Here is a 14142-nt window from a genome sequence, read left to right on the forward strand (position 1 = left end):
GAGTCTGCCAAAGCTGGCGTGATGGTGATGTGAAATAGTCTGGGGAAGGAGGAGGAATTTAGGTCAGAAGGGACCGCTGGAGGTCTCTTGTCCAAACCCTCACTCAGGAGAGCCATTTAGGTCAGGTTGCTCAGAGCCTTCTCCAGTTGGGCTTTGACTCTTTCTAAGGGTGGCAGTCTCCCCTTCTCTGCATAGTAGTTTTGTGCCATGTTGCTCATGAATTGAGCTGCCTTGGGGCCATGGAGCGTGTCTGGGCTCAGGCCAGGTGGGGGCTGCATGCAGCAGGCGGGAAGCGGCGAGAGCCAGTTTCTCATCCCTGCTCCCTGTTGCTTTTTCAGACGCTGACAGAAGAAGAACTGAAGCTCCATGTGTCGTCCAGCAATGTCGTCCTCTTCAGCTTCAACCTCACCATGGGCACCATCATCCCGTCCCAGTCAGGATATGACCTCCATGTATCAGACCTCCCAGTGGGCAACAGTACAGAGCACTCAGTAGGTTTAACCTCAGCAGAGGTCCAAAAAAAAAAAAAACCCACAAGTTTTCACCACATCTCTTTTGAGACCCAGAACAAGGGGGAGGCTTTCTGGTCGGGTGACATCATCTCTGTCCTGTGCTGTAGGATGCCAAGGGGATCAACGGCACGATGATTGTGGAGTGGGACATCATAGCTTTCAACGGCATCATTCACGCCATCGCAGAGCCACTGAGGATCCCGCCGCCCGTCGTTCATCTCGGTCAGGTGAGCGTCCGAGGGCGCGAAGGGGGAAGGCGGGCGCGGGAACAGCTGGCGCCAGGCCTGGGAACGGGGACGAGGGGACCGACTCAGCCCAGGGACCGGCCTGGTCCTGGCGCGGCTCGCTGGGGCTGGGCTGCCCGCCGTCCCGCCGGGGAGCCGCCGCAGGGTGGCCGTGCGGGAGGCCCCATCGCTGCCGGGGCGGTGCCGTAACCGGGCCGCGGTTCTTCCGATGCAGGTGAACGGCGCGGCGCAGGCGCCGGGCTCCGTGGCCGCAGGGACGTTGTCAGCGCTGTGCTTTGCGCTGGCGCTGGCCGCCGGTGCCGGCGTCGCCTACTACTGCCTGAAGAGGCGGCGGCGGGAGGGGCAGTTCGGGTATTTCCAGGTACGTGCGGGCCGGGGCCGGGGCCGGGGGCGGGCCGGCAGAGGGAGCCCGGGGGCGCGGGGACCGCCTGCTGTGCCGGCGGGGCGCCGGGGGCTGCGGCGGGGCGCATCCACGCCTGGCAGAGGCAGCGGCGGGCGCTGCGGCGGGCGGGGCTGCTGAGGGGAGGGGCCTCCGCTCCGCCCCGCCCCGCCCCCCGCGCACCTCCCCTTGCAGGCGGACCTGCGCGCAGACGAGGAGGAGGAGGAGGAGGCGGCGGCCGTGCCGCAGCAGGAGGGCGCGCGCCGGGAGGCTGAGCCGCGCGCCGCCAGGCCCCGCCCACAGCGGCCGCTCGTCGCCATCCCGAACCCGCTCTACGGCGGCCACGCCCCCGACTACGAGCCGCTGCACGTGAGCACCGCCCCGCCCCGCCCCGCCCGGCCGCCGCGCGCCGGGCCGCCGCGCGCTGACGCCGCTGTCTCCCGCAGGACTCGCTGCTGGCGGACGCCGACGCCCGCGGGTTCCTGCAGTGAGGCGCCGCTCCGGCGGCGCGGCCCGGCCGGGAAATAAAGAGCTCAGCGCCACCGGCTCGGCCCCGACCCTCGCTGCCCCGGCCGCCGCCTCCCACCGACCACCGCCCCGGTGCCTGCCGCCCGTCAGCCCCCCAGCAGGTGGGGGCTCCAGCTCCTTCTCGCCCCCGTCCTGGCTGCTCCCTCCCCCGGACGGGGCGCCGCAGTTAAACCAGCCCCAGGGAGGCAGGGCCAGGCCACCCGCTGCAGTGGTGTCGGTTTGTGGCAGCCCCTGGGGAGCGCAGGCCCTCACCCCCGCCACCATCAGGTACAAGTCACCACCCCTAACCCCCCCTTTGCTCCATCCGGGTGCCCCCCTGCCTGCACCGTGGCCGTCAGGGGCACAGACCGCTCCCCGCCGGACACCTCAGGCCTGGTCTCTCAGACGCCCGCCCCGGCTGCACCCCGGGCGCTGGGTGCTGCACCCAGAGCTGCGCCCCCGGGGCAGGCAACGAACAGAGACAGCACCACCCGTAGCGAGTTGGTTAGTCAGTTAGTTACTGCATGCTGCAGACCTTTATTGAGCCTTCACACTACACACACCACAAAGACGTCAAATGCCACATGCACATACTACAACCATTTGATTAGAGCAGCTACGTTAACAGCAATCGTCCAGGCCCCCGGCAAGGCGTTTTGAAAGTCTGCGACAGGCTGGCACATAGCACAAAGACGAGGCAGTGAGAGGCAAGTGACAGACTGACAGGCCAGCCTGGCACACCGCCCGGGGGAGCGTACGGGAGAAGAGGCGCGCGCGTGCATGTGTGTGTCTCTGAGGGTTGCTGACACACGTACTTCAGTGCCTTTCTCTGAGGAGTTTCCTGGCAGAGGGTCCCCCACACCGACCTGGTTCCCTCCCTTGGCTGCCCCTCACAGTGACAACACTCAGCCTGTACAGCCACTGCCGCAGCCCAGTGCTCACAAGCAACCCGTGCCTGCCCCCATGCGAATCCCCCAGCCTCCCCATAAACCGACAGCCCTTACCTGCCCCACTGTGCGACCCGAAGACCCATCCTGCACACTCTGCAGTCGCTCACCCCTTTTCTTGCCTGCTGACGGCCAGACCCAGCACAAGAAGTGCATCCATTCTCTGCTCCTCTCTCCTACCTGTCACCTCAACACCGACTGCCCCCTCAAGCAAGCTGGTACTGTCACCCTTGTTGCCATCTGTAAATGGTGCAGCAGTGAGGGGAGGAGGTGGTGGACCAAGGCAACCACCATCTCCAGAGCCTGCACCAAGAGCTCTGCCTTCAGACTGCCCCTGCATGTCTGTCTCCAGGGAAAGCAGCCACGACTCATCTCCTTCATACTTTGGGGCCCACACAGACCACATGCCTGCCCCCCCCACCCCCCCCCCCCCGCCACTGGGATGCCTCTTATCCCTTTGTCCAATAGCCATCGGCTGCCCACGCACTCAGCTTTCCGGTGGCATGACATTCTCCTGTTTCCCAGGGCCAGGCAGCACCAGGGTGGCACCAACCCTCAACAGCCCCTGCCCACCTAACTGCGCCTTCCCCCTCCCCAGCACCCTGCCTGTCCCTCGGGGCAGTCGGCAGCCTGGCCAAGAACAGCATGGCCCCGAGCCGAGAGAAGAACCTACTTTCTGCCCCTCACATCCCAAAGTCACTTTGACCTGCCTGGGCATCGAGCCTGTCACTCCTGTGCGCTGTCCTCTATGCTCTGGCATCACAACTATGACCTCTTTCCTCCTCCTCGGGAGGCACTATAGCGCTTTGCGTGGTTGCGCTCCCCTTTCTGATCCACCACACCCAGCAGCACTTCACGCTTACACCCCCCGCAGGACCTCCTCACCAGCCCGCCCCGCACACCTTAGGCCACAGCTTGGCAAAAAGTCGGGTGGAAAGCCACCACCTCTGCTGACAACCCTGCACCTTTCCTGAAAAGCGGAACCATACTGCAGCAATTGCCAAAATATTGATGTCACATGGCACCAAACCCAAACAATACACTAAGCTCAAAAAACAGGCATGCCACCAAATGCTTGTTTTTAGACCTTCTGACCTACTCCCACCCAGAACTTCCACATCCTGCACATTTAACCAACAGTCACCTACCAGAGGCACCAGCTGGACAGACCAGTCTGGCGGGGAGTGGGATAGGGCTGGGGGCTGCTGCTACCAGTTCTGGATGGGTAACACTGCTGCTGCTCTGTCATCCGTGATGCGTTTCACTCATTGCCCAGTCAGCAGCCCTCTCCCCTCACTGTCCACTTGCAGAATCACTCACGCCATAGTTCCCAAGGATCTCGGGGCAGCTACAGACTTGACACACCTTGTCGTGCCTCCCGTGGGAGTCCGTGTTGCACTCACCAAGCACCAGACCTGGGACTCCATTTCTGAGCCACTTTTCTGGGCACAGAGCAGGGAGTGGCAGCTTCCCACCACCAGCACTGGCTCTCCATCTCACCTACTCCTAGAAGACTCCCTGCGGCTCACTTATGGCCCAGAACAAGCACCCGTTCTCTGTCCAGCCTGCAAAGCACCTCAGGGAAAGGGGTGGAGACAGTGAAGGATTAAAAAATAAACACACCATCTACACGCATCCGTGTCAAACGCCCTTTAGTGGTAGACAGAGGTGCTGCTGGCCCAGCAGCCCGGCCCCACATACAGACTCGCACGGTGCTGTGCCCGGAGTCCCTGCCCCTTCACCGGATATGCACCATCTCCTCCAGGAAGGGGGTTTTCATGCAGCCTGTGCAGAGCTGATCCATCCAGAGCGGAGCCTCGTGCTGCAGAGGGGTGCGCCGGGGGTAGAAGGTGAAATTCACGTCATAGTTCAGCAGGCAGCTGATGGATGCCATGTAGATATCAGAGAACCGCACCAGCCGTCGAGAGAAGTACGTGGGGTTGTGGAAGGTGCGGAAGATGCTTCCAAACTGGGGGTTGAACAGGTTCTTCGTCAGCGACCTGAGAGGAAAGAGATGGTGCTCTGTAGATAAAAGGCCATGGTCACAGATTCTTCTCCCTCTACTCCCTTAGCCCTGGGCCACCCAGAAGACCTTTTGGGGTCTAAGTACCCTCCCACCCAGGCTGCAATGCAGTCCAGTCCCTGTGCAGTGAGACTGTGATGAAAATTCAATGCACTCTTACTGTTCGTTGTTACCGTACCTGTTACAGGCAGGGACCCACCCACAGCGCCAGGAGCTGCAGCAGCAGACAGCCCATCAACCGCCCCCAGCACAGGGTGACACCACCTCCCCCTCTCCCACCCTGCCTTCAAACCAGTCCAGCCTCCCAGGCTGCAGGACTGCACTGCTGCTTCCCCCCACCCCCAGACAAGCGACACCAGGGAGGACCACAGGCCAACAGCTGCAGCACCACTGTCCCCAAAACAGGTTACAAAACAGACCCAGTGCAGGCCTGGGAGCGAGGGAGGCAATGCTCACCTGATCTCCTGACGTTCCTTCATCCACTCCAGCAATACTTGCTTCGACTCTGCATCCTGATACATCTGCAAAGACAACAGCAGAAAGCACCACATTGCATCAGTCCTGCAGCCCACACCTCAGCATCCCCCAGTTTCCACTGTAACTCGCAAACTCATGAGTCCACTGCACGAGGAGGAGGATGAGATATTTTTGAGAACACAGGTATGTCCCCCGGTTCCCATGCTAAGCCCAAAACACAGATTCAGAAGGCAGCATGTTACCTGTCCTGCTCAGACAGGAGCTGTTTACCTGCATTCTCTCTAGCAGCCCCGTCAGAGCCTGCTGCCAGGTCAGGGAGTGCATGTACTGCTCTGTGTTTATGATCCGAATCTCTGTCTCCAGTTCAGGAACGATGGCTCCAGTCCTCCAGCCATGACGCAGCATGAGGTCCTAGAGGTCGGGGTGAAAAAACAACCAAGAATTCATCATAAAGACTGAAAGCCAAACACAACCCCGTTTCCTAGAAGAGTGGTGTGTTCCCATTATAGATTCTCAGGGGACCAGCATCGATGGCCCATGCCAGGTCATGCCAGTAACAGCCATCCCTTGGCCACCAGGATCAGCTGCATGAAGTACCTAGAAACGTGGGATCCACACAAACTGCCCTCAAATTCACAGAGCAGCAGATGTTCTTTACCCACAGAACGTATTTCAGGAGCCCTCTCTCCTCTGCTTGCTTCTGCCGGACAGCAGAGTGGGGATGCTTATGTGCCCTATGTGTGCCCCAAAAGCCGCAGGCTGCAGAGCACCCAGCACGGCATAGCAGAGACCTCAGCACTCAGATCAGGGCCCTGCCTTACACTCCAACACAGCTGTAACCACACCAGTCACCCAGGCTTGCTCCCACCTCACTGGAAAGCAAAGACCTTTCCACTTACCGCAAGGTCGCTGTACAGATGGTCACCAAAGTACAGCACTTTGGACCCACGCCAGCCTGTCAGCCTCAGAAAATCAAAGAGATTACCCTGCAAGTAAAAGGAGCAGAGAGAAACGTGGTTACAGGCCAAATGCCTCCATCCTCACCGCGTGGCACTGGGCAGGCACCGCAGCAGCACTGTCAATGCAACTGGATGTGCCACCTTACCACATGCAGATGTGAGCACTCTCATGAGATGTCAACCTGCTCACTCCCTCACCATCCAAACCCAGAGGTTTCTGTCCTTTCCCATCTTATTTCACTTTCTTCCCATATGACAACCCCCCTGTACATCCCTCAGCTTTTCTTAGGCTACAGAAAAAGGCAGAAACTCTTCCCAACCCAACAGGCAATTCAGGGGAAGTTCTGTGCTCTCGGGCACAGCAAGTCCAGAGGACTACATGGACTAAAAAGGCAACAAAAGGAGGCAGTTTAGAGGCCAAAAGTGAAAGAAATTAGAAAAGCCTGAGCAATGGACAGAAAGAACCCCAGGTGTTCTGGGTTTAGAAGTTGTTGGGCTCAGGTGATAGTGCTTTCACCTCACAGGGTGCATCGGAGGTAAGGTGAGCACCGTCATGCAAGGCTTTCGGAGTCAGGAGCACTTGAGGTTGTTCTCACTGACCACCATCCCAACCCAAAAGATTAACAACACCCACGCGTTCACAGGAATTGCTTAACCAAGCCAAAAAGCCAGGCAGCTTGGGCAGATTCGCAGCTAAGTAAAACAAACCAAACCCCAAGGCACCAGCTAAAGCACAGCACAGAGCAGCTTTCAAGGCTTTCCAAACATCCGTCCACACACAGAGGAGACTTCAGGGACCCCCCCTTTCATCTCCACACAAGTTTTCCACAGGGATACCCCTTCCACCTCCACACAAGTTTTCCACATGAGTCACAACGGAAACAAAACCCACTAGGAAAGAAAAAGGCCCCATCAACGCCAGCAGACTAGACTGTGCCAGCACAAGCAATCAATGCAGACCTGCAAGCCACTCGGCAGCAATCTCTCCTGCCAGTCTCCAGTGCCAGGAAAGAGCTGGCCTACCAACAGCACCAGCCCAGACAGAAAACCCCCAAACACAAGCCAGTTCCCACAACAGCCTGCAGCCCTGCATTTGGCCACTGGCAAAATGCTGTATGCACTGCAAAGGGTACCCAGAACCAGAGTGCTGGGCCTCCTGTTGCTGCAGCATCACTGCAGCTGTGCAGACTTCCCTCAACAGCACGGAAACAGAGGGCCAGGCAGGCCTCTGCATTTCTTGGACATGACGTTGCTGCTGCTTGCTTGAGGATTGCTCATGAAGCCACTGGCAGAGCAGGGAAATCAACCACAGCCTTGGGAGGAGGATGGGCCTTTTGCTGTGCTCCAGTCACCTCAAACAGCAGTGGACCTGACAACCAGGAGACTTACGCTTGGAACTCCACTGAGCCACAGAGCTGTTACGTGACCTCCAGGAGCTGGCTGTCCTCCTCCCCTCCTGAGATCGCAGACTAGGGGAGGGATGGGAGTACATACGTGCCACAAACAGAAAACACCACAGCTATCAGGAAGGAGGGACTAGAGGGCCACCACTTGAACTTCCCAGTCCCCAGTGCAAAACACCAATCCCTGAGGTCCCATTCGTATGAGATACCCACAGCACAACCGCCATACAGCTGTGCGTCAGGGGACAGGAACAAGTCAGCTCAGAGGCCTCTAGCAACATCACCAGCACAGCAAGGTCCATGGCCACTAACACTTGCCAGAAAGAAGCATGTTGTGGCACTCCAAGAAATCAAAAATGCCGGGAACAGGGTGGACTACAACCAGGATACACGCTCTGTCACATCCCAAGAACCACAGTTCGGCAACAAGCTTGATGCAGTTGGATGACCGTCATGGTGGGGGAGAACTGGAGAGGAGCCCAAAATCCTACCCACCCCTCCTTCCTCCCTCATCTTTTCCCTTCCTCAATGTACCATTCACTTGGGTGAGCAATCTGTGGCCACAAGATGTAGGTGGTCAAGAGCAGGATTTAATTCGGCAATAAACCCCATGGCTGAGGTGCAGTTTTCTCCCGAGGGACCTGCTAACCCACTGGGGAAGTTTGCCCATGGGAGAGAGAGACTTTGTATGAGCTCTACTTGCATGTTCCCGGCTGCTAGCTCTTGGCAGAGGATGGGACACTAGCAGACCACTTGGACAGACCCACCGGACACACCAGAGGCTTCCCAACAGCACTACTCAAGGACATGACCTACTTTTCTACCGCAGGTCAGGTCCCAGCTACTTGACCGTGATCTCACTAACAGTTTCTTCCCGTGGGATTGCACGGCTCACACAACCAAGAACAAACTGTCCTAAAGCCAGAGGCAACTTGTTCTCAGGGCACAGACCAGCTGCAAGGAGAACAGCCCAAGGCAGCAAGTTTGCCAGAGTAACAGCCCATCCTTCGGACATGCTTGGCCTTCAGGAAGGGGAGAGAGACGGGAGCCAGGCTTTGTTCCCTATTTGATCACCCTTGTTTCTCTGCTCCCTCCTCCACAAATCCACCTTTTCTAACCTCATGGAGGACAATTTGGAGTGAGGTGCAGAAGATCTTTGCGTACACATCAGATTGCAGAGAGCTCTGCCTTCTTACCCTGAACAAGCACGCTCTTGGGAGCCCTGCCAGGGCAAGAGTTTCAGGACCAGGACATCAGAAGAGCTAAGGGAAAACTGCCAACTGGCCATGCTGGACAATGTCAGAACAGAGGTCCTAGGGTCAAGGTTTCACTATATGCTGGGGCAGGGGGCATTCACTGACCCCTGCTACACACGCAGAGGATGTTTCTCTACTACCCCTTCTCACACAGGGGCAGCCACAGGGAAAAACTCAGCCTGGCAGAGAGAACTCAGCACAGGTCCTCCTGGGCAGAAAGGCAAGCACCCAACACCCTAAGTTAACTGGCCCTTCTCTGCCTTTTCCCCCCTTGTCCCTGTCCCTCCACCTCTAATGCCAAGCCCAGTTGAGCTGGGTGGAATACATCACTCCCGTTACACACCTTTCTGCAGCATGACCCACACACAAAGCTGGGTAGGAAACTGTTTCAGAGCTGCAGACAAGAAATTTTCCTACCAGGCAGCTCTGATATACCTTATTTCAGCTCTGCCTCCTGCAACTGTAAAAAACTGTGATTGCTGGGAGAGCAGCCTTTTCTACACCTGGCATTCTCAGAGGCCGGTTTATCGCATGCTGACAGGCAACACAGCCCTTGGCAGGGTTTTCCGATATCTGAAAAGATCCTTTATTCCAATGCTTACATCCCAGCAGAAGCCAAAAGACTTTTCAGAGGCATGCAAATTGCAAGGCTGCTGCTCCACAGCATGCCAAGAGACATGCTGAAAGCATTTGGGACGACAGTGTCCTACCAGACCAGCAAGAGCTCTCTGCATGTGGACAGAGGGCATCTCTCGCTGCCACCAGCCAGTGCAGCACCCAGAGCCTAGAGCGTCTCCTTATAAGTGCCCTCTAACTCTATCATAGGCGCTTTTTTCAAGGATTTCCATTTTTCACTTTTCAGACATCGATCACAAGTGACCTACAGAAGAACTCATCATTTTCCCCCACCCTGACTAAGCAGATTTTCCTGTTTTCCGGTGACTTCCAAAACTGCAGGTGTCTTATAAGTCCCCACCATTTCAGACTCTTGCTTCATACCCCCTACATACACATTCGCTTTACCTCTTTGTAGATCTTTCCTTTCTCCAGCTGGTTTATTTTGTCCCACTGCAGTGAGCCTTTATCATCCAGTTTTCGAAAAGGTCTGGAAAAAAAGGGGGAAGACGTCAACTTCTTTTGATTTTTGGCGATTGTTACCCAGCAACCACAACATCTGAATTGGAAAACTTGTTTACCTATGTAACAACTCATAATAAAAGCTCTACGTGAAAAGTGACCTTCTGGGCCTTCTGCACTATTTTCTCAGGGGAAGAGAAAGTGCGAGAGAGAAATATCTTTTCAAAATGCTTCCATTGACTGTAACCATTTCATGCCAATATCCCTAACAACTCTTCTTGCTTTTCAGATACAGGGAAGGGGGGGGGGGGAGAAAAAAAAAAGAAAAAGAAAAAAAAAGAAAAAAAGACTCCCTCTGAAATGCTAAGGCCAAGAAGGCTTTGCCATGAAATACTTTGTGTCCTGTTCCAGTCTGGCTGCACCCCAGCCCAACAGAGACCATGGAATGTCTTAATAGGATAAAGCAGTCTGCAGAGCGGATGGAAAGCAGTCTCTGTGCTGATCTCGGCACCTGACCCGAGCTGGCTCCTGTTGTTCCTGAGGGCTTGCCTGGTTACCCTCCACTTGGACGGAAGAAGCAAAACAAGGCTTACGTTACTTAAACCCCATGAACATTCATGCTCAACGGGAACATTGCTCCCTCTTGGGACAGGAGTTCCAAACTGTGAGCTCCGGGATCAAAAGCCTTGGTATGAAGCTGTTCCTGTTGCAAGCAGAGCACAATCTCATCCAGAAGTGTTGTACGATCCTGAGCTGCCTTAAAGCAGAAGGCATCCAGCCTCCCACCATGAACTCTACAGCCTACCTGGGCAAGGGGCTCCTCAACCACAAGCGGTCTCCAGTGCACAGTTGCATTTTCCCTCAAAGAAAACACTCCACAGTTCACTACAGCTCACGATCAGGAGGTTCCCCTCACATTGGATGTATGTGCCATGTCATTCCTCTGGCCCACTACATGAGTGGACCTCTGGCACCATGCAGCCATAAGGTTTTATCTCCTAGAGGGCCAGATCATCATAGCTCCAGGTTATATTTGTAAGACACTTCACCTGCATCCCATGAAGAAAACCTTTACCAGGTCAGCACAGCTCATAAAGCCATTTCGTAGGTTTACTCCTGTTTATGCTAGTGGCCTGGGAAATGGGGGAAGAAAATACATAGAGAGGAAAGAACAGACCTCTCCCTCAAGGGCAGTAATTCCTGGTCAGTCATAAGTTGAGGCAACAAAGCAGACACAAGTTCCCAAAGCAAATAATCCAAAGAGCAAAGCGAGGACAGCAGCTTGCCTATCAGCTAGTCCCTTGGCAGCTCCTAACTGACCACAAAACCCACCCGCCACGTACAAAGGCTTCCAAACCTGCCAATTACCAAACAGCATGTATCCAGTAACTAAAAAAAAAGAAAAAAACCCACACAAGCAAAAAAAACCCAAACCACACAGATATTTGCTGTGGGGAACAGGAAAAGGAAAGATTTTGGCACACTCTCAAGATGTAGAGCCAAGAAATGGCCAGCTCTCATACACACCATTCCACTCCTCTTTTCTTTCTAAAGATTTAAGTACATTATTACCCCTAAAAGTCTAAGTTAAGCCCAGACCACGACAAAACTGATGAGGCTTAAGACAGCCAGTTTTAGAAACACGCTTGGCACTACCCATTCTATCCACCTATTCTCAGACTGGTCAGTTTTCATCTCCTCAGAGAGTATCTGAGAGGACAGCGGAAGGCTGGATGCCTACTGGACCTAGATTATGCTTAGAAAACCACTACTCTTTTGGAAGGTAAAAGGAGCCGTTTACTCCAGGGAAGGGGGCCCAAAACCTCAGGCCCAAATGCAGCAGTGCAGTATTTCCCCGGGACACATACTTCCGCCGATCAGTGAAGAAGTTGGGCTTGTCAGCTTGCACAATGACCATGTCGAATAAGTCCCGCCAGTTCTTGCCAACCATGTGTTTCATTCCTTTGTCCCTAAGGGCAAAGGAAGAGAAATGTTAACAGATCCAGTACTCTTTTTCACCCAACACTGCATCTTTACAACAGTCTGTCCAAAATCTACTCTAGTTTCAGTAACAGAGAAGAAAGCATAGAGATTTGTGAATCCCCCAAGGCTGTCTCATTGCATGGAGTGTTGATGTAGCACTTTGACTGTTTTAAGCTATCCCACCCTTTCTCCTGTACCATGGGAAGTCCAAAGAAGTCTGTGATGCAGCAAAAGCTGCTAGAAGTAATCCAAAGTGGCAGCTCTGTAATGTTGTGGCCAGCCACAGCCTCGTATCTTCTTCAAAAAGTGAGAGTCAATGATGTAGAGAGAACTGTGGGGTGCAACATTCACCACAACCAGTTCCCAGAAAGCACTCTCATGACTGTTGCCACAAAAACCTCTAGCGTATGACTTTCAGATGCTCACAGGAGAGACTGCACTGCACGGCTCTTGCTGTGCCGTGGTGACCCATCAATGTGCAATAACGGTACTCACACAAAGCTAAAGGGACTGTTTGTAATGAGGAAGAGTTTCTTCTTGTGGTTCACCAGTCGGTTTAGCACAGCATAGATTTCATCCCCATGCAGAATATACTGTTCTATATCGGAATAAAACAGACATCATCAATCAAAAAATGTTGGCATAAGTCATGACCACATTTCTTTAAAAACAAAACCAAACGTAGTCCCTATACCAACAGGGATGCAAAAGGCCTGAGTTAGATCCACCTCAGGCAGGCCAGTAGTAAACCACCATGGTGACAAAATGGCCTTCCTCATCCTCATCAATCCCATCTAGAGGGAAGAGAAAGACTGAAGAATTGAAAAGGCTGGCAAAAAAAGAGGGTTGATACCAAACCATCACAAGGGACAGGCACAGCCACTCCAGGCCATGTTGCTACCAGGAGCTTTCTTTCCCCTGAATGACCAGGAAGCCTTCCCAGATGGTGCCTCTGCGTGTTCACATCACGCCAAGGACCATCACCCCTTGCTTACAGGCTGAAGGAAAACAGAAACACAAGCAATGAGGTAGCCATTTCCTCCATTAAAATAGATCCTCCACCTGACCCTAAATACCACTTGGTTCTTAATGCCGCTCTACCCCCCCAGCTGCCTTTAGGCATGCCACAATCAAGTATTTCATTAAGTTCTGTGTCCCCCTGACTCCTGTGACTGCGTGTAGAGCCTACACAGTCATCGTGCACAGAACTCCACGTAGATGAGACACATCAAAATGGATTTGGCACCAGAGCTCTACTTAACTCACCCATATCTTTTTCAATCCATTTGTACATCACTCCTTTCACATGTACATCTCTAATAGCATCCTAAAGAAACAGGCAGGGAAAAAAAAGGTTTCAGTTTTACATATGGCATTCCTGTTTCCCAGCATGCAAACCTGTTGTCACCACTGAGGACCAATACAGTAATGACACATCCCCCTTCTTGCTGAATGAACAAAAGCTACATTAATGCTAAGCAGAGGACCTTGTACAGTGAGGCTCACCAACATGCCAAAAAGAAGAACACAGTGGCTAGCTCAACTGATGCAGTACAAGGGGAAAAACCTCAAAACCTATCCATGAAAGCATAGCTTCCTTCCTGCTCCTGGAAAACCAGCACATGTTAACACACTGTTACCAAGGCCAAAGGCCAAGATGCAACAAGTTTTTGGACACACCCAACTGAGACTCTTCCCAAGTTTCCATCCAATGACATACGCCAGATACACAAAAACATTTCCAGAGCAGCAACATATTTTGCAGTGTTTGCACATGCAAATGCTTGTTTTAATGGTACCGTTTTCATCCCTGACAATTTAGACAGGTATACAAATGCTGCCTTTCCCCACGACCCTTAAATCACTGTTACAGTATTGCGTGCTCCTTCAGGGGTTTCCCATTCAGACTGGATTCCCACACTCGCCACTGACATTGCTACAGTGACACTTGCACACAACACCACGCAGTCCCCTGGTCTCACTGCAGCGCTGGTGAAACCTGCTTGTCACTCCAAAAATAATTTCCTGCAAAGCTGGGACAGAACCAGAATTTACAACTTAGATGAGGGATGATGAAGGAGGAGATGACACCTCTTCAAAACAGTTTTAGGAGTCTCTTTCCACCATGTGGATTTGAACCATAAAAAGGCAGAGGTCACATCTCATTCACCAAGAGGCTGCCTCATTGGAAAGCAACTGAACAAAAAGCAAGAGCACTAACAAGAAAACAACTTTCTCTTGACCAACACTGGCACTAAAAGAAAGCAACGCTTTGCATTTGTGTCAAAACTACCTTTGCAAGAGCAGAAAGAGATTCTAGTGCGCTCCTTCCCTAAACTCTTGCCCCCCAAAAAGCAAAAGCAGCAAAAGAAAA

General features: G+C 53.8%; 2 protein-coding genes across 9 annotated transcripts in view; one reads left to right on the plus strand and one right to left on the minus strand.

The window, feature by feature from the left end:
- Window positions 1-1678, plus strand: part of STAB1 (stabilin 1) — a 69949-nt gene extending 68271 nt beyond the window's left edge. For 6 of the 7 annotated variants that reach the window (XM_087744531.1, XM_087744525.1, XM_087744526.1 and 3 more), the window contains 5 exons: window positions 339-491; window positions 620-739; window positions 972-1118; window positions 1332-1505; window positions 1583-1678. In XM_087744531.1, coding sequence (XP_087600657.1) covers window positions 339-491; window positions 620-739; window positions 972-1118; window positions 1332-1505; window positions 1583-1627 — 639 coding nt within the window. In that variant the 3' untranslated portion in view covers window positions 1628-1678. The remainder of the gene's footprint in view (window positions 1-338; window positions 492-619; window positions 740-971; window positions 1119-1331; window positions 1506-1582) is intronic. The other variant, XM_087744529.1, reaches the window with a different exon arrangement.
- Window positions 1679-4225: 2547 nt separating this feature from the next.
- Window positions 4226-14142, minus strand: part of NT5DC2 (5'-nucleotidase domain containing 2) — a 28668-nt gene continuing 18751 nt past the window's right edge. For both annotated transcript variants that reach the window (XM_009460597.2, XM_087744570.1), the window contains exons 7-14: window positions 13035-13095; window positions 12264-12366; window positions 11654-11755; window positions 9732-9813; window positions 5990-6076; window positions 5361-5501; window positions 5070-5134; window positions 4226-4590 (exon numbers count right to left, since the gene is read on the minus strand). In XM_009460597.2, coding sequence (XP_009458872.2) covers window positions 4329-4590; window positions 5070-5134; window positions 5361-5501; window positions 5990-6076; window positions 9732-9813; window positions 11654-11755; window positions 12264-12366; window positions 13035-13095 — 903 coding nt within the window. In that variant the 3' untranslated portion in view covers window positions 4226-4328. The remainder of the gene's footprint in view (window positions 4591-5069; window positions 5135-5360; window positions 5502-5989; window positions 6077-9731; window positions 9814-11653; window positions 11756-12263; window positions 12367-13034; window positions 13096-14142) is intronic.

The sequence above is a fragment of the Nipponia nippon genome, unplaced genomic scaffold (genome assembly GCF_047370975.1).
Source record: "Nipponia nippon isolate SJK-2023a ecotype South Korea unplaced genomic scaffold, ASM4737097v1 scaffold_9, whole genome shotgun sequence".
Taxonomy (NCBI): domain Eukaryota; kingdom Metazoa; phylum Chordata; class Aves; order Pelecaniformes; family Threskiornithidae; genus Nipponia; species Nipponia nippon.